This window comes from Mustelus asterias, chromosome 9 (genome assembly GCF_964213995.1).
Source record: "Mustelus asterias chromosome 9, sMusAst1.hap1.1, whole genome shotgun sequence".
Lineage (NCBI taxonomy): Eukaryota > Metazoa > Chordata > Chondrichthyes > Carcharhiniformes > Triakidae > Mustelus > Mustelus asterias.
This window is the reverse complement of record NC_135809.1, coordinates 121,089,950-121,115,133: the sequence shown is the minus strand read 5'-3', so window position 1 is coordinate 121,115,133 and position 25,184 is coordinate 121,089,950. Positions and strand designations below refer to the sequence as shown.

The window sequence follows — 25,184 nt, the reverse complement described above, 5'->3', positions numbered from 1 at the left end:
ACCTGATGTTGTACGATGAGAAGAGTAGTTGATAGCCTCACTGTGAAGGCTGTCTGGGTGGTGGCGATCACAATTTGATTGAATTTTACATTGAGTTTCAGGGAGAGCAGAGTGGTTCTGAGACTAGTATTTTAAACTTAAATAAGGACAATAATGTGGGAATGAAAACAGAGCTAGCTGAAGTGAACTGCAAATAAGGTTAAGGGATAGGTCAATAGAGATGCCGTGGCAGACATTTAAAGGGATATTTCAGAATATACAGAATTGATGCATTACAATGAGAGAAAAAAATCCGCGGGGGGCGGTGGATCTGCCATCTATGGTTAATCTAAAAAGTTAAAGACCGTATCAAACTTAAAGAAAAAGCATATAATTGTGCAAAGACGGGTGGCAAGTCAGATGATTGGACAGAATTTAAAGAACAGCAAAGAATGACAAAGATTAAGGGGAGGAGAATTAGAGTGCATGAGAAAACTAACTAGAAATTTAAAGATGGATATTAAGACTTTCTATAGATACTTAAGTATTGCTGAAAAAAGAGACATGTCAAAGCTTTTCATCTTGCACTCATCAAGACACTTTGCAAGAATACCAATATAAGGTGAAAAGGTGCTGTATGAGAAGCGTCTGCTAATTTGTTGGCAAGTGGACTCTGATTGCATGAGGTGTTGATATGGAGATGGCATGTGATGGTGACTGACAGTTAACTGCCAAGCATTGTTTGAAATTTAAACGGTGAGCATTGGTCCTACAGAAAGTGAGTGGGAAAAATGAAAGTGGAGAGGTTGTAATACAGGACACTAGTGAGATCACATCTGGAGTATTGTGTACAGTATTGGTTGTTTGTTTAAGGAAGAACATAAATGTATTTGAGGCAACTCAAAGTTAGATAGAATCATAGAATCCCTACAGTGTAGAAAGAGGCCATTCGGCCCATCGAGTCTACACCGACCACAATCCCACCCAGGCCCTACCCCCATATCCCTACATATTTACCCGCTAATCCCTCTAACCTACGCATCTCAAGACACTAAGGGGCAATTTTAGCACAGCCAATCAACCTAACCCGCACATCTTTGGACTGTGGGAGGAAACTGGAGCACCCGGAGGAAACCCACACAGACACGAGGAGAATGTGCAAACTCCACACAGACAGTGACCCAAGCCGGAAATCGAACCCAGGTCCCTGGAGCTGTGAAGCAGCAGTGCTAACCACTGTGCTACCGTGCCGCCCACCACTGTGCTACCGTGCCGGTAGTTTTCAAAGCTAATATCAGGAATGTGCAGACTGACTTATGAAGAAGGATTTGACAGGCTAAGCTTGTATTCACTGGAGTTTAAAAGAGTAAGAGGCTACTTGATTGAAACCTGTAAAATCCTGAGGGGTCATATCAGTGTGGATATGGAGAGGATGTTTCCTTTTGTGGGAGAATTCAGAATTAGGGGTCACTGTTTAAAAATAAGGGATCGTCTGTTTAAGACAGATGAGAATTTCTTTTCTCCGAAGGTAATGATTTTTGGCACTATCTTCCTTGAAAGGCAATGGCAGCTGTCTTTAAATGATTTCAAGGCAGAGGTAAATAGATTCTTGGTAAACAAGGCGGTGAAAGGTTATTAGGGACAGGCAGGAATGTGGAGTGGAGGTTACAGTCAAATCAGCCATGATCTTATTGAATAGCAAAACAAGCTCGAAGGGCCAAGTGGCCTACTACTAACTCTTATGTTCATATCAACTAGGACTTCCAGTCTGGGAATATAGTTGTGAATCCATGCAGAGCTGTGAATTGAGGATAAATTATGCAAAGAAAACATAGCCCAGCTTTTATGTTCACAACTACAACCTGCATAATATTACATTATTCTTCATCAAAGTTAAACAACATCCATGGTAGATGTCTGAAGAAACTCAAACTGTTTTACAACAGTCCCATGCTTTTCTTATTTTTCTTTCCTAACATTACACATGCTTCACTTGGTACTTTGAAGTTTTATCAATCTTTTGTTTGTGGTTTTTTTGCTGCTACTCATTTTGTTTATAATCTTAGAAGGGTAATAAACTTGATATGATGGGAGCTGCTACATCATCTAAGTCTTTCCAAAAATCCAATGTTAGGACCTTGTACTTCTACTAAAATTTACTCTTCATTTGTAAAGAGTTAACACAGCTTCCTGTGCCATGGTAATTCTGTACCAATGTTTGTTGTATATGTTGATGTAGGTTGTATTGTGTTTGTGAGATCCATGTGACCCTGACTTAATGGTTTATGTAATTGTGTCTACTTTTTTGCAAATCCAAATCTCTCTTTTTAACTGATGGTTCTTATTTATTTTTCTTGCTCATTTACAACTTGTATAATCTCAGATATCAAAAGAGGACATGCGGGAAGACAAAACAACAATAAAGTGTGAAACATCACCACCTTCCACACCAAGGTCCATTCGATTGGATAGAATTAATCAAGGTGCCTGTCACACCATCAGTCAGGAGGACATTCGGGATATAAGAAGGTGAAACAGTTTTTCAAATGGTTGTAAATAATGTAACTATTTTCCCCCCAGTCCATAAACTGGCCTACAGAATTAATATGATACTGTGAACAGGTCTGGTTATATCTGGGTATTTGTGTTTTCAGTAGCATTTTAGCACCCATAAAGATGTAGAAATGTGTTTGATTAGATGTGCATTTGACCAGCATTTGTTACAAATTTTGACAATGTTAATGTAAATCCACTAAATGCATTTAACCAGGAAGTTGCAGCATGTAATGGATCACATTCAAACATTACAATATTGAGTAGGATATTTAATTATTAAGAGAATTGAGTAGAATAGCATTGAATTGGCATCCAAAATTAACTTTCGAACCCTTGCCAGAAATGGAAGTGTAAAACTGGCAGTTTTTGCTTGAAAGCCACGTTCAGTCGTCAATAATGTTTACTTTGGGCATGTTCATTTTTTTAAATAAACTCACCAATTTGGAATGATGTCCAATTAATTTTGTGTTAATTAGTTGGAATCATAGGAAGGATATTGCCTGAATTATTTTTGCCTTTTTTTCCCCATGTAATATCATGTAATATAAATTCGAAAAGTTTCTGTGCTGATAATCTCTGTTGGCAGTTGAATGTGTTTCGTGTTAAATTTGAGATGTCTTACTGATGTTGAAATGCTGTTGTGTAGATGCTGTGAACTGTGGAATACCGAATTGTTTTGCCTGATTGAAGTTAGTTTTAATTTTGAATTTCGATGATCAGGCATTTTTGGATCCAGACCGGTTGAAATTGTCTTTTAAGTTTTTATGTGGCAGCTTAAACTGTTGGTGTTTTTGAAATTTATATTTATGAATACAATGCTGCAAACACTAATTCTTTCCTTTTGTCTTCTAACTTAAATACTTGTGTACATTTAACATATACACACAGTTCAACTGGGTCACAGGATGGCCAAGTCAGCAATCCTAGTAGCAGCAACAGCAGCCAGGATTCTCTTCACAAAGCCCCTAAAAAGAAAAGTATAAAGTCTTCTATTGGGCGCCTGTTTGGTAAGAAAGAGAAAGGTCGGCTTGGACAGCCCAGCAAAGATCCCACAGGGCAAGGTTGGTTTGGAAGTCACTAAGTAAACTTTGAAATAATTATGAAATTTAACTTTTTGTCATTAAATTTATATTTTGTTTCTTATAATTTGCTTTTGACCCTATGTGTCTCTAGTCCTATGAGATTTATCTATACATTGACATAATTTATTTCTGTTCTATTTTCTTATTTCACGTTCACCAAATGACTGTCCATCAATCTTAGCCCACTTTCCTTGCTACCTTTCCAAGTTCAAGTTGCATCTCCACTCTGCTGTTCTGGATTTATGTTTCAGTTTGATCTGAGTTTTGAATTGCTCTTTAAGTTTAAGTTTCAATGATGCATGTTTGTTGTGAAATTGGCATGAAAGGTTTAAAAGTAGCCATATAGTTCAGTTAATTTTGAGAGCTGCATTTATTGATACTTGTGTGTGTTTTTTGACCTGTTTTTACTGAGATGAGGTCATTGTTGAAATAGAGGTCAAATAGCAAAATGGTTTAAATTGTAAATCATTATTGCCATTTTTGATTATTTGTGCTCAACTAGTAGTTTGAACTAAAAACAACTGACCAGCAATTATTTCAGAAATCATATAAGGCATACTTTTTGAATCTCTATCCCCACTTCAAGAACAAAAATGTTCAAGAAATTCAAAGTCCCATTCCAGGTTATTGCAATTTTAGATAATCTGATAAATTGGTTACCTCCCAAATATCCTCTGCAGATTTGCGTTAAAACAACTTTTAGGGTAAACTTTTAACTAACATTTAAAATCTGTCAGTCTAAAAGTGACTTCATATCCCCAATAAGGTCAAACTTTTTAAAAACACATTTGCAACCAATCTATGGTTTTTTAAAAATATTTTTATCTTTTTTATAGAAACGAGTTGCATTCTAAAGCAGAATTAATTCATTCACATTAGTTGTCCCTGGTGTTTTTCATCTTCGGGGTCACCTGAATATTTTGAGAGTTCAGTTAATTGTGTCTAATTCAGTATATCGCTGACTTGGCATTGCAAACTCATTTCTAACATAGGGTTAATAATAGTTTTTAAAAAACTTATTGGTTTTAATAACTCCTCCATTGTGAAATCTCCTCTGACTTGCGCTAATTGTACACAAACTCAGCTTTCCCTGGAGGTAAAACAACTATTACAGATTAGCCACCCACCAAAGAAATGGCCTCATTTTCATTCCATTAAAAATGATCATCCATGCCAGTTTTATGCCCATGCAGCAAATTGAAAATCTGTCCCATTGTGTTGTGTCGATCTCTCCTGAAATTTTACAGTGCTCTGTTAGAATTTCAAAATGTGATTTGAGACCTTTTTTGTTATTAGCTGATGACCATTTCATTTGCTAACTCCCTTTTATTTGGGACGGCCCTCTATCTTAAAACCTTCTGTCTACTTTCTCTAAGTGTGGCATCCTCTCTCATTGAAGACAAAGAAAACTTATGAATTGACACTGTTGACTGCCATCGTAAAGAAGTGGGTTTATCAATTTAATAGACAAAGCACACCCATTATTTTTGATACTGCATTATGTATCTTTACCAAGGTCAGCAATTTTTCATATCAGGAAAGTTCAAGAATAAATGTAAAGGCTAGCCTGAGGGTAGATTGTAGAGAAACGTCTTTTGAAAGCAGAGATGCAAGAGGTGATGCAGATGATCTAGAAACAGGGACATGGTCATTGAAAGTTTGATTGTGTGTAAACAGGGACATAGCTACTTGGGGAGAATAGAGCAAAGCCATGGAACATTTGGAAGATCAGGATCCTGCAACTAATGACAGGGTTACAGGTCCAGTGACATTCAGCAAGGACTGGGCTGTGGGAAGACGAGGCTTTGAACTGGCAAGAATTCTGGCATTCTGAAATATTGGTAATTTGTGGGAGTGGGAAGGCTGACCAGAAGAGCATTGTGAGAAATTGACTTTTGTCAGAAAACGCAGACTGGAATCTTTGCAATCATGCAGGAGAGATGGAAATGGCACTGTTGCAGTGGTAGAAAAAATCAGTCTGGGGACTCACCACACATAAGGCAGAAAGCACAACTTGTATTTAAGCAGCAAACTAGGGACTGTCTTTAGCAAAAATTGAGTTCCAGTTTTGTACTCTGATATCCTTGTGATGCCCTGTTTAATCAACACTAAAAATATTTATTTATTCAACTTTAAATAGTAGAGCATTAACTTGGTAAAGCAGTTTATATACTTCACGTGGCCTTTCCTAATAGTTTTTGAGCGATGTAATTAGCATGGCTTTCATTGGATTCCAAGCTTGTGTAACTAGTGAAAACAATGTTGAGCTGTGTTTTGTTTCCTGATGTGCTACAGCACTTGAATACTATTTACCAGCAAAATATGGTAATGAAAGTGTTTGCATGTCAAAATTGGAATTTGCTCATGTTTATTAATTTTAGTTTCTCACGGGTAATGGTTTTCGAGCAATAATTTGTGTGCGATATGAAGTATTTTGATATTAGTAGGGGACTTTCAGTGTTAACTTTTGAGTGATATTACTTTTGGCTTCCCTGAAATAAATTGTGTGTGTTTGGGTAACAGGTGGAACCAGCAGAAATTGATCATTTTTATTGGATCTTAATTTCTAATTGGTCTATGCAAGACTTATTTTGCATACTGTATACTTGAATTTCAATTGAATCCTTATTTGGGGGGTTAATTTTTGAAAAACAATCAATCTAATTCACTTTAAAACGCAAGTGTGCATACATATTAAAACAAAACACCTATCTTTCTGGATCTCCGCACAGCCTTGTAAAATCCCTCAGGCTCCCAACCATCAACTGCCCACGCACATACTTATGCTGTGTTTCCTGATGCTGCCCTCTGTGAACTATTCAGAGCTTCTGGTGTCTAAGCATTTTGCAGATTCCTAATGAGCTCCTTTGAAACTGTTATTAACTCTCTCTGATATTTTGTGTTCAAGGAAATAAAATATCATTTAAAATTCAAATCACACTATTTGGCTGAAAGTAGATTAAATAATTTACTCCCATGAACAGTATAATGATTTAACTTTAAACTTTATAGCTGGCATACCAGATATGGAAGCCTGTCCTCAGGATACCTTGGGACTCAGTAAACTTGGCCAAGCAGAAAAAGATAGAAAGTTGAAAAAGAAGTAAGTTTTTCAAAACTTTCTCTGAAGTAGTAAGAAAAGTGCATGGCTATTTTGACTCCATTACATCAATTACATATTTTTAAACAACTGCAGTGGTATTTTACTGGTTCATACCGCACAGAAGGCAATGTCTTTTGAACAATGTATGAACTAAGGAGGAAACCTGGCTCTTCCCAACAACCTTTCCTACCCACACTCCCAATATCCATACCTTTCCCCTATCGTTTTACTTTTTATTTAAATTAGTGCTTTACACATTTTTTTTTCATTTCTTTCCCTTCTTATGTTGTTATTCACTCCATGACCTTAGTAGTAAATCAGGGTAAGTTCATTTATCATTAACTTTCATGAATGCATTGGGTTGCTCGAGCTCTGTTTCAATGTCTGATGCCAAGGGGAATTTTGTTTTCCTGTGGAATGTATAGAATGCAGGTGTATAAACTTGGAATGCGAGCATTTCCATTGAGTTCCAGTTTGTAAATAAGAGAGATGTTTTTTGTTAAATGTAAACAATTTAAAAAAGTGGGCTGTTTTACAACTTCATAGCTTCACCCAACAATCTTTAGAGTTACAGTCCTAGAATGCCAACCTTTGACCAGAGGCACAAGGACATAGTTTGTTACATTTCACCAAGCTAGGTGGGAGTGGCTGTATCTTTCCTACCACACCACAGAATTGTACTTTATTAAGGTACCAGAACAGAAACCCCAAAGTATGTTGTGAAGCCTGACTAGACTCCAACAGTTTTTTTTCTATTTTGGCATTAGTGTGAGGATAAGGTGTTTAACTCCGGGTATGATTCTATTGACACACTATAGGAAGCTTTTAGAAAATCAAACTTTATTTAACAACACAATTTAACAAACGAATTAGCTTAATATTTATCAATTGAACAGTACTTAAACATAAAATACAGTTCTTAACTGCTAACTCCAATTCAAGCAACATTCCTCATACAGACTTAAAACCCCTCTTCAAAGTCTGTTAGCGAACCCCCAGACTTGTTGTTCTTAACAGTTCGAGAGCATTTTGAACACCTCTGGAGAGAGGGACAGACCGAGAGAGAGAGAGACCTATTTCTCATAGCCGGTCCCAACAGCAGCCTTCAGAGAGAGAGAGACAGAAGGACACCTCTTGCTGCTTTCAGGACCAGGCAGAAAACTGACTCTGTTCCCCTGTAAGCTTAGCTCCTCCCCATAAGCACATACATATTATCTCTGTCAATCAACCTAATCAAGACGCTACTCTGAAACCCCAGGGGAAAACCAAATAAACAAAAAATGCATGAACTCAATAAAACACATCCCGAGCCAAAAGCAATCATTAGCCTGCATTGTCAGCATGTGAGCTCCTGGTGCCCAGATAAATCAGCACCATGTAAAACACAGCTGTATTTTAAGCTTCCCCCTCCCACAAAATATGCTATGAATATATTTCTTAAAGACATAGTATCATCACAACTTCAAATAGTCAGTTATGAAGTACAACACCTCCCCCATCAATAAGATAGGCGGTGAGATAGTATCAAATGTTGGCCATTTCCCATATCTTGGGTGCCTCCTATTGACGTAGGCAGACTGGACATCAAATTCATTATTAGCTCCAATGTGCCAGCTCGACCTTTGGCTGACTGAGGAAAAGAGAACTACAATCTCAAACCCAAGACAATGTCCATGCTTTGGAGATGTGGACAGCCTCCAAGCACTGGAGAAATACCATCAGCGGTACCGTTGCAAGATCTTCCAAATCCAGTAAGAGAAAAGATAGCACAACAGCAGTGTTTACTCCTGATCCAACATGCCCAGCATCAAGGCACTAATCATTCAAAACCAGCTCTTCTGGGCAGGACATGTCAGTCATGTGTTTGACACTAGACTCCTGAAAAAACTCGATCGCAGCAAGAAATTTGTAGGACAACAATGGAATTGCTTCAAGGATGATCGTGGGTGGCACAGTAGTTAGCACTGCTGCCTCACAGGACCAGGGTTTGGATGACCTGGGTGACTGTGTGTGTGGAGTCTGCACATTCTGACTATGTCTGTGTGGATTTCCTCCGGGTGCTCCAGTTTTCTCCCACAGTCCAAGAGGTATAGATTAGATGTATTTGTCATGCTAAATTTCCCCTTCGTGTCCTAAGATGTGTAGATTAAGGAAATAGGTGGGGTTACAGGGAAAGGGCAGTGGGTGGGCCTGGGTAAGATGCTCTGTCAGAGAGTTGACTCGATGGGCCAAATGATGACCTCCTGCAGTGTAGGGAAACTATGATTCTAGGAAAGCGTCCCTGAAGAGGACATACATCTCCTGCTGCATGGGACTACCTGGCTTGTGGCTGACCAATATGCAGAAGCTTCATTTGGGGAGATGTCAAATTGATTGAGAGACCGCGACAGGAACATTCAGGGGGCAAAGTTGAGGCATTCGAGAGAATAAATGAACCTCCCAACAACTTGTATATTTAATCCTTGATGCACCACCTGAACCGCACGTGGCAGAATCTGGAGGTCATGCATTGGATTTGTCAGCCATCTTGGAACCCACCAAACCAGAATGGAAGCAGAACATCCTCAATTCTGAGGGATTGCCTAAGAAGGGTGTCATTGACCGCCATGTGGATGTATCTGCATCAAGACCTGTATTTTATGCTGGAGGTTGGAAAAAGGTGTTATGAAGACTGAGCTTTCATTGCTAGACCTAGCTTGATCAACTTGAGCAGTACAGACTCTTGTACTCAATATTGAAGTTAACCTTGCCCACAATTGAACAAAGTGACGCATATACTTGGTCTGTTTTGACTTTCAACTGAGCTTTCCGCTCCACATCCATTCCATCATCAAGATCACTGCTTTACACCACTGGACTATTATCTACCTCAATTTTACACAATTGAAATCCTGTTCCATGTTGTTTTCATGTTGAGGATCAGGTTTTCATGTGCCTCTCCATATGTTTTGCCCTCCCCAAAAACATCCAGTTAGTCTACTGTTGTGCAACTTGGAATTGTGCATGATTTATCCACTCGCATCACCTTGATCTTACTAAGCTCCTCCGCTCCAAAGCAGATCAGTATTTCCTCCAAGATTCTTGACTTCAAAATGCTCCATCGCTTTGTCCTTTCCGATGACTGAAATCTATAACAGTATCAGCGCAATGTGTGCTGCTCCTCTTTTTGGATTATTGCCCCCTCATCTCTTATAAATAAATCTTCCAACCACGTCTGCCTCCTGGACTGCTGCCTTAAACCTTTCTAAAATTGAGCCTGAGTCTCTGCTTTAAAATGCCTCATACAAGCATCAAGTTTTCCAGTCTACACAATTCCACATCCAATCTTCAGTTTCTGCCCAATATATCTCCCATTTCTCTCTCCCCATGTCCACCCCAGCCCCCTGCCTCTCTAAACTGAGATTTTATTATCCGTAAATGTAAGTTGAAGTTAAAGGGATGTGGAACTTTTATTAGTACCTGATGAAAACCGGAATAACTGGAACTCTTTGGAAATGGAAATAACATTTGGTATATGGTAGTGTGAATACGATGGTGTTTTTCTGTGTGGCGCTTCACTTAACCAACACTTCTTGCATAAAGGAATGAGTCTTCTATCTTCACTAACTGTCCTTGAGCTTTTAAAAAAAAAAATAACACCTGCTCATGCTTTCCCATGAATATTTCATGTTGCAAATTTTTATTAATCTAACCATCTTTATCTGCATGGGCAACTAAACTCTTGAATTTGTACTCTAAATGCCTTAAGACTGCAAGACTGTTTATTTTGAGTCGGATGTATAAGGTGAAAATTAATAATGTTTTTAAAGTTTTATTTTGTGTAATTTTTGAACTGATTTGAAGTTAATACGAGCTTTGTGCTTTAGGACCGAATTATTGGAAGAAGCACGAAGGCAAGGTCTACCCTTTGCACTATGGGATGGGCCCACTGTAGTTGTATGGCTGGAGGTGAGGTTGCAAGTTTTAAATTGAAGGGTAATTGGTTTTTAAAAAAATGCAGCTTATTGTGTTTTTACACAATATTGGTCAATCTCCTGTAGCACAACCAAGCATGGTCTTCGGTTGAAGCAGAACAAGAAGATGGGTGTAATTGAGGCAGATTGTATATTCGTTCATGGGATGTGGGCGCCATTGGCTGGATTAGTATTTGTTGCCCATCCCCGTGGACATTTAAGAGTCAACCACATTGCTGTGGGTCTGGCCACATGTAGGCCAGACCAGGTAAGAATGGAAGATTTACTTCCCTAAAGGACATTAGTGAACCAGATGGGTTTTACAACAGTTGACAGCGGTTTCACGGTCATCATTAGACTTTTAATTCCAGATTTTTATTGGAATCAAATTTCACCATCTGTTGTGGTGGGATTCGAACCCGGGTCCCCAGAGCATTATCCTGGGTCTCTGAATTACTAATCCAGTGACAATATCACTATGCCACTGCCTCCCCCTGTGTTAATGTTGGTCAGAGTGTAAAAATGTTCTAAGCAATCCCATGGGTTTCCAGTTCAAGTGAATTAGGTTGAAATTGTTAAATTGTTACTTTATAAAATTTGTTCTACCTGGAACATTTTATTGATTTGGTGTTTTGCTTCCAGCTTTGGGTTGGGATGCCAGCGTGGTATGTAGCAGCATGTCGAGCCAATGTAAAAAGTGGTGCTATTATGTCGGCCTTATCAGACACCGAAATACAGCGAGAGATTGGCATCAGTAATCCTCTGCACAGGTTAAAATTACGATTGGCTATCCAGGAGATGGTATCGCTAACCAGTCCTTCAGCACCTCCAACATCTCGAACGGTAGGAACAATTCTTGTTTCTCTATGAAAATACCAAAACTATATGTGGAAGCTTGATCTTTTCCAACAGTTTATTACTAATTTCAGCTGTGTCCCATGTTTTGAAATTATGTATTTTCTGTTGAGTCTGTAACTACGTATTGTGGAAGTAGTTTGATAAACTAAGTGGCTTGCTGGGATATTTCAGAGGCCAGCGAGGAGTCAACCAAATTGCTGTGGGTCTGGATTCATATTAAAGTTAGTCTTGGTGGGAACTGCAGATTTTATTTTCTGTAAGACATCAGTGAACTAGATGGTTTTACAATAATCAGATAGTTTCATGATCATCATTATTGCAGATTCATTAATTAAATTTAAATTTCCCCCAGCTGCCATGCTGGGATTTGAATTTGTATCTCGAGATTAGTCCAGCCTCTGGTTACTTGAGTAACATTACTACTATGTTACCATTCCCAATAATTCACCGCTTAACTCCCAAAGCATTTCTACAAGGCACAAATCAAGAGTGGGATGGAATACTCTCCATTTGCCTAGCTGATTGCAGCTCCAATAACACTTGAAGCTAGAAATTATCCAGGACAAAGCAACCCTTGATTAGCATTCTATTCATCATTATAAACTTTAATCCCATTCACCAGTGGCGCAATGTATACCATCAGTAAGATGCATTACAGCAACTTGCTGAGGTTCTTTCGACAGCATCTTCCAAACCCGTAATCTCTACAGCCCAGCAGGACAAGGGCAGCAGATACATGGGAGTACCACCAACTGCAAGCTCCCCTCCAAGTCACATGCCGATCTGACTTAGATCTGTGTCGCCATTCCTAAACTGTCACTGGATTAAAATCCTGGGACACTCCCTAACAAGATCGTGGATGGACGGCAGTGTTTCAAAAAGGTGGCTCACCATCACATGGGTGGTCACCTCAACTTTTTATTGCAACATTTAAACCATGGCAACCATGATGCAAAATTATCAGCAACATCTGCACCCTGTGAAGAAAAAGAGAGATTGTATGCTTGGAAATGTTTTAAGTTGAAGGCAATAAAATGCAATGTTATAATGCATATTGATCTTAAGTGGAGTATTCGAGTTATTAAGATGGCACCCGTTCCCATACCTGCAATGATTGGGAATGTCACCCTGTAGCCACAAAGCTAGATTTTAGCAGCCATTTAAATAATAGTCTTGCAACTAACTGCTCTGCTACCCTTTTGAGGAGCTGTTGTTTGAGCTTAAGCTAGCTTCCATAAACATACCTGTTGCTTAATGATCTGCCACCTTTCCTCTTTATTACTGCTTTCCTGTCATTGGATTTTATTGGGTGTCTGTGGGTCATGTGATTAGTCCACTGGAAATGTCTGGTTAACACATGAAGAAATGGAAACTCTTGCTGCTACACCGCAAACGGTTAGTTCCACATGTCTTAGTAGCTTCTGCTCATGTTCCTTCTCCCTGTATCTTGTGTTTTCCAGTCTTGTCACTGTTTTTATGTATATTCAGTTGTAATTACTTGAGAAATGTTATAATTTCAGTTGAAATTTAAAGTGGATGGATGCACACACAAATGATTTTCATTACCATATATTAGTTTAGATTCTTTGCTATGTAAAGGGTGCAACTCTCGATGTTAATGCAAGTGTAATTGAACACCCTTTCTATCAAATATACAAGAAGAATTGGAGGGGGGGGGAGGGGTTGTTTCTTGACCAAAATGGCCTACTTCCATTCTGATTATTTGAGCAAATACAACTTGCATCATGCGGAGCATAACAAAACAATATGACTACTTTCAGAGCATTCCACAATACGGTGAAATAGCTAAATGCTTTATGTTTACAATATCTTAATATACAGAAGTAACTTAAATTTTGAAACCAGGTTGGTATCCAAATAAATTGTTGTGGTTAAATAACAGGTATACACTATAGAATACTGACTTATGATCTTTGTCAAGTACAATAAAATTGAGGTTTTCCTAATCTCTGGAATTAAACGAATATTCCACTATTATCCATTGTCATGAATTTTGGTAAGCAAGAGAAAAATCTTTACCTGCATTTGGAAAATACATCAAAAAACTGTTGTTCTTTTCTCATGAATCATGGGTATAAACTAATGGTATGCTTGTATAGAAAGGTTGTTGTAAAATCCATGTCCATCAAATACATTACTTTCATATATCTTCTAACAATCTCCTCATGCATGACTACTTGTTTGATATAGATGATTTTTTTCCTATTCTATAAAATGACCGCAGCTTGTTAAATTTATGCTTAATTAACCTGTGCTTGGAATTTCAGATTGCTGGTTTGTGTTGCATCCATTAGTAATACTGGCTGTGTGAGCATACTAAACCAATATACCATTATTAACTATCTGACCCATGTTTTCCCCATGCTTTTCTAACTGCTTTAACATCAGGATGATGAAGAGGGCAGCTGGGCCCAGGTGGGCTTTTTAACAATATATGATTCTCTATACTTGCTACTTGATAGCCTCTCCCCTTTTATTTACGTCTGTTCTTATGTTGAAGTATTTCTCAAAAGGCAATAATTTACTCTGAATACTTGCTGAAAATTTAGTTTTGCACTTCAGTAACAGTAATCTATTTTAAGACTGAGTTATGCTTATGTCAATATAAATAGTTAATAATCTCTTGGGGTTGCCCCATGCTTCATTTCATGCTGTCATTAAGGAGTAAAAACCTGCTAACCCTGACCCCCTCGGCTTAATAATCGCATCATTAAAGAGTAGCAATGTGTCTTGGCACTTGAGCTAGATTCTCTGATAAAACTTTGATTTTCTTTTGGGGAACTAAGACTTTAGCATACGGGGACATGAATCATGAATGGATCGGCAATGAGTGGCTTCCTAGCTTGGGTTTGCCTCAGTACCGCAGCTACTTTATGGAATGTCTGGTTGATGCTCGAATGCTGGACCACTTGACAAAAAAAGATCTTCGGGGGCAGCTTAAAATGGTCGATAGCTTTCACAGGTAAATTTCTGGCTCATTCATTCATTGTACTTTTTGGACGTACTGGTAGTTTATACATGATTGAAAACAACTCAGAAAAGTATCACTGGAGCTTTTTTTTTGTTTTAAGTACAGTTTGAACTAGAAAAATGGATCTTGATTGGGCCAGGATTGAAGAAGTGCCTTTTCTCTTGTTTGTGTTGGAATTCAGCCAATATTCATTTTAAAACCAGCAGATTAGGTCATTGCTATTTTAACACTTCTGACATGTTTCAGCAGTAATGTAGATTTCTTGTCACTTCATAAAGATTAATTGAATAGCATGAAAAGTTAAATTGAAAGGTGTTACTTGACCCCATTCAACTTCTTTACCAAATCAATAAATCAAAGACATGGAAATGTTGAAGTGAAACTTCAAGCCATGAGGTTTTTTAACTACAGGGTGATAAAATAAAGTTTTAAAAATTAATTGAAAAGATGTACTTGCATTAAGGATATAAAAAATTAAACCAGAGGGATGAAAATTGGAAAATAATTATCAGCAAAATAAACCTAATAGAGAATGATGAAAAATTGGAGGTAAATGTGAAAGCTTCAGAGGTAGTCTTTTGCCCAAATGTATATTTTGTTTTAAACAGAAAAAGCCTACATTGTGGAATAATGGCTTTAAAAAGATTAAATTATGATCGGAAGGAACTGGAAAGGAGGCGTGAAGAAGGTCAACATGATATTAGAGGTAATTATTGTATTTAACTCTTGACCTGCTGTTTTGTTACCTTGGGTATAATCTCAATTCTTGGACAAACAGTGACCATTCCTGTTCAGTGCCAAGCCCCCACTGCGATACAACACTCTTATTCTTTGTTTTCAGGGCTTGAAACAGATTTTTAACTAACCACAGCCCAGTGTTTTCAGTTTGGCTCGCTCCAAATGGATTGTGAAGCCCAGACAGAAGAAAGCCTGCAAGGAAAGGGTTCAACATTAATTATATAAAGCAAAACAAAAATAATGTATAAAATTTTAAAAAAGACACTCCACTCTTATGTTCCCACCACTTGTATCCCACTGCTGTCTTGGTATTTATTGTAAGGAGTCTAACAACACCAGGTTAAAGTCCAACAGGTTTCCACTCCATCTGACGAAGGAGCAGCGCTCCGAAAGCTAGTGGCGTTTGTTACCAAATAAATCTGTTGGACTTTAACCTGGTGTTGTTAGACTCCTTACTGTGTTTACCCAAGTCCAACGCCGGCATTTCCACATCATTGGTATTTATTGTCTAGACAGCTACTTTGCAATTTCTTTGTTGAACATTGGAAAATTGGCAAACTGGATCTGTCACATTTGACTCCAGCCATGGTACCAATTTTGTTCCCCTCCCCAGGCACTGCCTCAGATTGAACCAGACAATTTGCAACCTAAAAATCCCATTCAACACCAAGATCTTCTAATTCTGTTTCCCCCCCAGTTCTACCAGATCTTCCTACCACCTGAGTCCATCTGATGCTGTAGTCTTGACAGACTTGTCTATTCCCCTGCTCCCAACCTCCTCGAACTGCTGCTCATTCAAACCTCTGCCGCCCTTATCCTAACTCTCACCAAGTTCCATTCATCAATTACCTGGCTAACCAAGATTGGTTCTTGTTGCTCCAATTTAAAATTCTCAGCCTCGTACTTAAATTCCTCCTCATCTCTCTAACCTCTTTCAGGCTTATAATACCTTCTCTGACTATGGTGTCTCGTGTATTTGCCAAGACCCACGCTTCTGCCACCACTTGTCTAGGTTTCATGCTTCCACATTTTCTCTTGCAAAAGTTATTCACCTCTTAATTATAACTTCTCCTTTAGGAGCCTTTTTAAGACCCACATGTTTTATCAGTTGGATTTTTTTGCTTCTCCTAATATCTCCTTCTTTGGCTTCACATCCATTTTTGTTTGATTACCCTTTCGGAAGTCATCTTTCAACATTAAAGGCACTGCACAACACAGGCTGAATGGCCTGCTGTGCTGTATCTTTCTTTGATTCTGCAAGTGCATAATCAATCATAATCATACTTATGCAGTATATTTTGAGTATCTTTCAATTCTTAACGACCACCAGAGCTTAAAAATCAATTCAATTTTGTTTGATTAGGTTGTTTTACTATCTTATACGTTTGTAAACTGTTAAATTTTTGTACGATGGCTCATGTTCCTTCTGATAATTCTGTTCCTTGTACTTTTTTTTCAGATGTTATGGTGTGGACTAATGAGCGTGTGATACGCTGGGTCCAGTCAATTGGACTTAAGGAATATGCAAATAATCTTTTAGAAATTGGAGTTCATGGTGGACTAATTGCCCTAGATGAACTTTTTGATTACAATGCACTAGCTCTTTTGTTACAGATACCAACGCAGAACACACAGGTAATCAGAACCATTATTCTGATATGTAGGAAATGTAACTTGTGGGCAGTTTCCTTTTAGACTAGACATCTAATACTTGAAGTCTTTATTTTAATTAGTGTTACACTTGGACTTGAAAGTTGACCTTTTCGTGTTTGTCGCACAGGTTTTTATGGTGTGACATGTTGGGTCTTGACGCAATTGCATTTTAGCCAATGTTTTTGTGTTAAGTTCACTGTAGAAGACGCAAATAACATCCCAGAAATAATTTGAAACCAATACAATTGCCAGGGAAAGGGTACTGAGAAATGTATTAGAACTAAATGCATTAGAACTAAAGTCTCCAGGTTCTGATGGACTTCATCCTAGTGTCTTAAAAGAAGTGGCTCGTGAGATGGTGGATACATTGGTTTTAAGTTTTCAAAGTTTCTTACATTCTGGATAGATCCAGTCAGATTGGAAAACAGTCAATGTAACACCTCTATTTAAAAAAGGAGAGAGACAGCAGGAAACCACAAGCTGGTTAACCTTGCATCTGTTGTGGGGGAACTGCTAGAATCTATTATAAAGGAGGCTAAAGCAGGGCAATTGGCAAATATCAGTGCAATTAGGCAGAATCAATGTGGTTTTGTGAAAGGGAAATTGTGTTTGGCTAATTTATTAGAGATCTTTGAGGAACTAACGAGCACTGTGGCTGAAGAGGAGCATGTGGATGTGATGCACTTGGATTTTCAGAAGGCATCAAAGGTTACCCCACCAAATAGGAATTCATGCTGTCGGGGGTGAAGTACTAGCATTGGATAGAGATTTGTTAGCTAACTGGAAACCAAGAGTATGCAAAAATGGGTCATTTTCAGGATGGAAAGATATAACGAGTGGCACGCCACAGGGATCAGTGCTAGATTTAAATTATTTATTATCTATATCAATGACTTGGATGGTCCATGCTGATGACACAAAAATAGGTAGTATAGTAAGTTGTGAAGGGAATCACACAATTCCTACAGTGCAGGAAGAGGCCATTCAGCCCATCGAATCTGCACCAACCACAATCCCACCCAGGCCCTACCCCCATATCCCTACATATTTTACCCGCTAATCCCTCTAACCTACACATCTCAGGACACTAAGGAGCAATTTTAGCGTGGCCAATCAACCTAACCCGCACATCTTTGGACTGTGGGAGGAAACCGGAGCACCCGGAGGAAACCCACGTCGACACGAGAAGAATGTGCAAACTCCACACAGACAATGACCCGAGCCAGGAATTGAACCCAGGTCCCTGGAGCTGTGAAGCAGCAGTGCTAACCACTGTGCTACCGTGCCGCCCAATGGACATGAGTCTGCAAAAAAGAGTGTTTCTAAGTGAATGGGGGGGGAAAATGCAGGTGGAGTGCTTTGTGGGTAAATGGTGTCCACTTTGACAGGAAGAATAAAAAAGCAGCGTTTTATTTCAATGGATTACAGAACTCTGCAGTGCAGAGAGATCTGATTGTTCTGGTCATAGTCTGCAGGTGCAGCAAATGATTAGGATGGCAAATGGAATGTTGTCATTTTTGCCTGGGGAATGGAATATAAAAGTAGGGAAATTTTGCTACAGTTGTGCAGGGCATTGATGAGATTACATCTGGAGTACTGTGTATGGGTTTGGTCTCCTTATTTAAGAAAGGGCATCACTACATCAGAAGTAGTTCAGAGAAGATTCACTCGTCTTATTCCTGGGATGGAGGGGTTATCTTATGAGGACAGGTTGGACCTATACACTAAGATCCTGAAAAGACTTGATAGTGATTGCAGAAAGGATGTTTTATTTTGTGGGAGAGACATGGGGACACAGTTTAAAAATAAAGCGTTTCCTATTTAAGTCAGAGATGAGAAGAAATTATTTGAGGGTCATGAGTGTTGTGCAATTCTCTCCCTCAGAGTGGTGGAGGCGGGATTATTGAATATTTTGAAGGCAGAGTTAGAATTTTTGCTAACAAGGGAGACAAAGGGTATAGGAGGTAAACACAAAAGTGGAGTTGAGGCCACAAACAGATGAGCCATGATTTTATCAAATGGCAGAGCAGGCTTGAGGGTTGAATGGCCGACTCCTGCCCCTAATTCGTATTTTCGTATGAAGGATTCTAAAAATAATAGCTTTTGCCAGCAAAGAATTGGTGCATTATGTCCTCCAGTGTGCTGAATGGATCTGCCACTGACAGCACCCCCCCCTCATTGGCAGTTTACATCACCACGGTCTTAACGAGTGACTCGTAGCTTTAGTTCTTAATTATTTCTTTGCAGCAAAGTTTATATTGATGGTGTGGGGGTGGGGAGTCAGCCAGTCAGTATCTAGGGAAAAGAAAACTCTTCATAGTTCTGAGCAGAAGTCCTTTTATGGAACTGTGTAAAACGGTGTTCTGGCAAAAGTTGGCCTCTACTTTTGTATTTGCTGGCCTACTTTTTGTTTCCATTGTACTCGCTGTCTAGTGTTTCAGTTTTCCGTTTAGTACCCTGCATTTGCTGACTTCCTAATTTCTTTTTCTCTGGATGGGTCTTTCACCATACTTGCCTGTCCATTGTTTAGTATTTTTAATAAATTTCAATTTCCTCACTGACATGGCATTTTGTGTCATTTAACAATTCCCTGCTTTTTGTTTAAGCGGAATATGGACCGTTCAGAACACTAAAACCCTATGATTAGACTGTCAGGTTTTTCAGTCTTCCCCACCTCCGCCGTCCCCCACTAATCCCGCTTTAAAACAAAACCGATGATTTCGCATTGAGATGGTTCTGTCTGAAATACGAACCTGGTTTTTCTCTCCACAGATACTGCTGTACAATTATACAATTTTCATTTTTTTTGTACAATATGCTTTTTTTCAGGAAAACCTGTCCTTTTTAAAAACTACAGTCATAAAACCAAGACTGTGCATTGGTTCTTGCACATCCCTCACTGCCTTCACCCTACCTCTAATGACCGTGTTTTCAAATGTGTAGGCCCTAAACTCTGGAAATCTTATTGCTTCTTTACCTTTCTCTCCTCCTTTAAGACCCTCCTTAAAACTTCGCTATTTGACCAACAGCTAATGTAACACTACATTCTACACTCTCTCATTTCCTTCTCTATGAACGGTATGCTTTGTCTGTACAGCGCACAAGAAACAATACTTTTCACTGTATGTTAATACATGTGACATCAAATCAAAGCTGGGGGGAGGTGGGTTGCTCAGTTTTTTATTCATTCATGGGACATGGGTGTCACTGGCTGACCAGCATTTTTGGTGAACTGCCTTCTTGAATCACTGCAGTCCACGTGCTGTGGGTTGACTCACAATCCTGTGGGAGAGAATTCCAGAATTTTGATCCAGCGACTGCAAAGGAGCAGCGATATTTTTCCAAGTCAGGATGGTGAGTGGCTTGGAGGGAGCTTGCAGATGGTGGCTTTCCCATTTATCTGCTGTCCTTGTCCTTCTAGGTGGAAGTGGTTGTGGGTTTGGAAGGTGCTGTCTCAGGATCTTTGGTGGATTTCTGCAGTGCATTTTGTAGATGGTACAGACGACTGCTACTGAGCGTCAGTGGTGGAGGGCGTGGACGTTTGTCGATCTGGTGCCAATCAAGCAGTTTTTGTATAATTGCATTCCTGTGAAGCACCTTGGGACATTTTCCTACGATATAAACCACAGGTTGTTGGGATGCCTCCATCACTGCTCTACCAGCATATCTCGGGCTTTCCTCTTTGTTTCTGTTTGAGAATAATAGCTGCCCTGAATAAGTGGGTTGCAGTTTGAACAGCTAAATGTGTACAGCCTTTCCCAAAACTTTACATTACCAGTCTCTATTCGAAATTTTTATATTTTACAGTCGCCAGTGAAAGTTTTATGGTTTCTATCTCTCTGCATGTTTATTGAAAACAGAATTCAGTAATCAGTACTAAAATCGGGCATCTGGTGAACATATCTTCTGGTTACATGCATTTATGTGGCTGCGTACATGGACCCTTCATTACTTAATGAATGATGTATGTCACATATGAATCAGTCAATCCATATTTGGATGGTAGATTTCTTTTATGGTTGGCTTGGGGTTATCTGTGCTCAGCTCGCTCCTAGTCTGCCAACAAAAGTGAATCTTTACAGGAGGGAATGATAATTTGCTGCCTTAGCCATTAAAACATTTTGTTCCAATTCCATGTACTAAGTACTGCACTCGTAGCTGATGTGTGAAATTAAATTGAGAAGTGTTGCATGGGGAGAGTACCATCTGCTGGCAGAGTAGTAGTGTTACAGGGCTAGATTTGTAAAATGTTGATGTGACAAAAGATACACTCAAACCATCTATTTCCTTTAAAAATAATGGGCATAAAACGTTTTGGGGGATTATTGTCTCTGCTAGGTCATTGATATGTGTTTTACGGATGAAACTATTTTGTGTGCTACCAAAAGAATTTCTCAGGAAATTAAGGAGAACTGGCAAGTGATGTGATCTTTGAATTTCCTTTTTGCTCATTTTTAATCAGTTAACTTGAAATTTCCTGTGCATCTAATCAGACAATGCCAGAGTGTAAGCAACCAATGTAAGTTAATCATACTGAAGAAATGTTATCAAGCTGCCATGACATTTCAGATCTTATTATCATTGATACAAATACCACAGCTCAAGTGGATTGCACTAAATACAATCAAGTTGTATTTAAAAAGCCTTTGTTCAAAGTGTTGTAAAAGAAAATACTACTGGCTCAATAAATTCAGCACCTGTAATATTAAAAATGGTCCAAAAATCAAACCCAAAGTTATCCTGCACCTGACAATTACTCTTTTCAGCCTGTTCTGCATATTCAAGCCAACAGTTTTTGAAGACGCAAGAAGCTATTATCTCTACCTTTACCGATTCAGATTTGAATCCACAATGGGGGGTGGTGGAGAGGTGCGGTTGTAGATTAGCCTCTGTACCTGAGAGACAATTTTAACAGATAGGTCAAAAGCCCATCAGAGCAATGGAAAAGTTTTTCTTGAATTTCTGCTAATGTTAGGCTTGTAATTTTTAAAACTGCCTTCTCCTCTTTCAGATCTCTTCTCTCTCTCTCTCTCTCTCTCTCTCTCCCCCCCCCCCCCCCCCTCCGTTTTATTGTACAGTTAGTTTTCAACTGGGCTTTGAATGCTCATTGACTATCAAAAGTTAAACCCCTCCCTTCGCTGGCTGATATACATGCTGAATGATCATATTAAATCAAATGGAAAGCATCATAGCTTAATCAGGAACATGTTATTTACCTTTTTGTAAATAAATTTCTCAACATTGCCCCAATGAATTTATTTCTCAAAACATTAATGAAGTACATTTTAAATATCTTCCAGGAAACTCTACTCTCTGATAACAACCAAGTGATTCTATTTTGTTTGCCAGTCAATTTGAAGAGATTGTAAATCCGAAATGAATTGTGACTGTAGAAGTATTGGTCATCACTCTCTTCCCCTCTAAGGGTGATTTGAAGGCGGCAGTTTCTTTATTGGCACTTGTGCTTTTCAGTGTCCAAAGGATGTGGTTTGTGAGTAAAATAAGTTAATTGTCCACGAAGTACATAGTGAGCACAATAATTGAGGTATGCAGGAAGTCAGTTTATGGAAGAACATGGCATTGGGCCAGCAATGTTCACCAGGCTCCAGACATTTTATCTATTCCTTTAGTGAACAGTTTCCTAAGCCGTATTGTTTTATGTGCTATTTATGAGAGAGAAAAAGATTATCCTTGACGGGTGACCGTAGTTTTCACGACAGTGATGCATTTTGTTCATAAATGAGGATTTTTAATACTTCCTGACTTTGATTCTACTGGTTATGGCGTATTGATGGTCTAATCTTTCCTACTTGGAATAAGCAATGATGGGCAACAATGGAGCATGCAGTTCTGGTCACCACATTATCAGAAGGATATGATTGCACTGGAGAGGGTGCAGAGAAGATTTACCAGGATGCTGCTTGGGTTGCAGGGTCTGAGCTGAGGAAAGATTAGATAGAACCAAGATCAAAGAAAATTACAGCGCAGGAACAGGCCCTTGGGCCCTCTAAGCCTGCACCAACCATGCTGCCCGTCTGAATTAAAACCCCCTACCCTTCCAGCAAGAACAAAGAAAATTACAGGGCAGGAACAGGCCCTGAAAGGCTGGAGCTGTTTTCCTTGGAGTAGCGATAGTTGAGAGGACTGATAGAGTGTATAAGACCATGAGGGACATAGGGTGGATAGGAAGGCACTTTTTCCATTAGTAGAGGGGTTAATAACCAGGGGGCATAGATTGAAGGTAGGAAATAGAAGGTTAAGAGGGGAATTGAGAAACTTTTTCACCAAGAGGGTGGTGGAAGTCTGGAACTCACTGCCTGAAAGGGTGCTTGAGTCAAAAACTCTTGTAACATTTAGAAGTATTTAGATATTCACTTGCGCTGCCATAACCTTCAGGGCTATAGGATTAATGCAGTCAGATCTTTGTTGACTGCCATGGACACAGGTAGGCCCAATGGCGGTCTCCTGTGCTGTAAATGTCCATGAATAATCTATGAAAGTAATTCTATAGCACACGGTTTCGTCATTAAGCTTAAGCCTGCGTTGATATTTTTCTCCAGTTGACTCCGCTTGTTTGTTCCTGCTTTCCTTGTTTCTTATACTCTTTATTCCTTGTAGTTGGTATACAGACTTTGAGGAGCCAGGAGGTGAGTTCACTGCTGCAAAATTCCATGCCTTTGATCTGCTATTGTAGCCACAATACTTATGTGGCTGATTCAGTTAAGTTCTAGCAAATTGTGATTCCCAGTGTAGCGTTGTTGAATTCAGTGGTGGTAATGCCATTATTCAACAGGAGATGGATTAGAAACCAAGGACCAGGAATAGACCGTTTAGAGCTTTGAGCCTGTTCCAATGTTCAGTGAGATCAATCATTCATTTATGGGATGTGGCTGTCGCTGGCTAGGCCAGCATTTATTGTACATTCGTAGTTGCCTTTGGGAAGGTGGTGGTGAGCTGCCATCTTGAACTGCTGCAGTCCATGTGGCATAGGTATGCCCACAGTGCTGATAGTTAAAGTTTATTTCTTAGTGTCACATATTGGCTTACATTAACACTGCAATGAAGTTTCTGTGGAAATCCCCTAGTCGTCAAACTCTGGCGCCTGCTCGGGTACACTGAGGGAGAATTTAGCACGGCCAATGCACGTAACCAGCACGTCTTTCAGACTGTGAGGAAACTGGACTACAAACCGACGCAGACACGGGCTGAATGTGCAGACTCCGAACAGTGACCCAAGCTGGGAATCAAACCCAGCTCCCTGACACTGAGGCAGCAGTGCCAACCACTGTGCCGTCCATTAGGGAGGAAGGGAGTTTCAGGATTTTGATTGAGCGACAGTGAAGGAACGATTAAATAGTTCCAAGTCAGAATGATGAGTGACTTGGAGGGGAACCTCCAGGTGGTGGTGTTCCAAGGTATCTGTTGTCCTTGTTCTTCCAGATGGTAGCAGGTGTGGGGTTGCAAGATGCTGACGAAGGACCCTTGTGAATTCTATAAGAATCATTTGCAAAGAAATGCAAAGGTTCTACCTCGTGGCAGAAACCTGTGATGAAGTATAAATATTTGGACTACTTTTTCCCCTTGAAAGGATACAACTTAAAATTGATCCAAAAGAGAATTTTGAGAGCTTTAACTGTGCAGAACAGGCAAATATTTCTAAATTTAAGTTTTCTCTTATTGCTCCTTCCTTTTTGGATCTTGACCTGTTTTGAGAAATCATTTCTATTAGGTTTTGTTTGGAAGATGCTAAAGAGATGTCAGTTGTTCACTCTGGTGTTACTGCTAAACAGCAGGCTTATGCTGAAAATGAAGTGCATTGCACAGGAGCAGGCATTGTTTGTAAGGTGGCAAGTTCAATTCCAACCAATGTAAAAGGATTTCGATTGGAGCTAAAGGGCTCAAAGGATGTGGAGGAAGGGGGGGATCAGGATATTGAATTTGATGATCAACCATGATCAAAACCAATGGCGGAGCAGACTCGAAAAGCCGAGTGGCCTACTCCTATTTTCTATGTTTCTATAATCCCTTTAGGATTTGTTGTACCTCTCACTAATCTACATCCATCACACACTCTTGAATTGCTTGGAGCACTTTGTGTAATAATTTTCTTTACATTTGTACTGCAATTTGTATTGGCTTAATTATACCTAAAGGCTTTGCGTTAAGAAGTAATAATGATGCTTATGTTTACAGGCACGCCAATCATTGGAGAGAGAATTTAACAACCTCTTGGCCCTTGGAACGGACCGAAGACTAGATGATGTAAGATT

The 25,184-nt window shown here is 39.3% G+C and overlaps 1 protein-coding gene across 7 annotated transcripts in view; it reads left to right on the top strand.

The window, feature by feature from the left end:
• ppfia1 (PTPRF interacting protein alpha 1) overlaps window positions 1-25,184 on the top strand; it is a 147,036-nt gene that overhangs the window by 110,660 nt on the left and 11,192 nt on the right. For 4 of the 7 annotated variants that reach the window (XM_078220979.1, XM_078220977.1, XM_078220976.1 and 1 more), the window contains 9 exons: window positions 2,363-2,508; window positions 3,424-3,596; window positions 6,630-6,720; window positions 10,587-10,668; window positions 11,316-11,516; window positions 14,339-14,514; window positions 15,132-15,229; window positions 16,721-16,896; window positions 25,108-25,176. In XM_078220979.1, the coding sequence (XP_078077105.1) occupies window positions 2,363-2,508; window positions 3,424-3,596; window positions 6,630-6,720; window positions 10,587-10,668; window positions 11,316-11,516; window positions 14,339-14,514; window positions 15,132-15,229; window positions 16,721-16,896; window positions 25,108-25,176 (1,212 nt within the window). Of the gene's footprint in view, window positions 1-2,362; window positions 2,509-3,423; window positions 3,597-6,629; window positions 6,721-7,030; window positions 7,043-10,586; window positions 10,669-11,315; window positions 11,517-12,863; window positions 12,927-13,940; window positions 13,968-14,338; window positions 14,515-15,131; window positions 15,230-16,720; window positions 16,897-25,107; window positions 25,177-25,184 lie in introns of all 7 variants that reach the window. The other 3 variants (XM_078220980.1, XM_078220981.1, XM_078220975.1) reach the window with 2 other exon arrangements.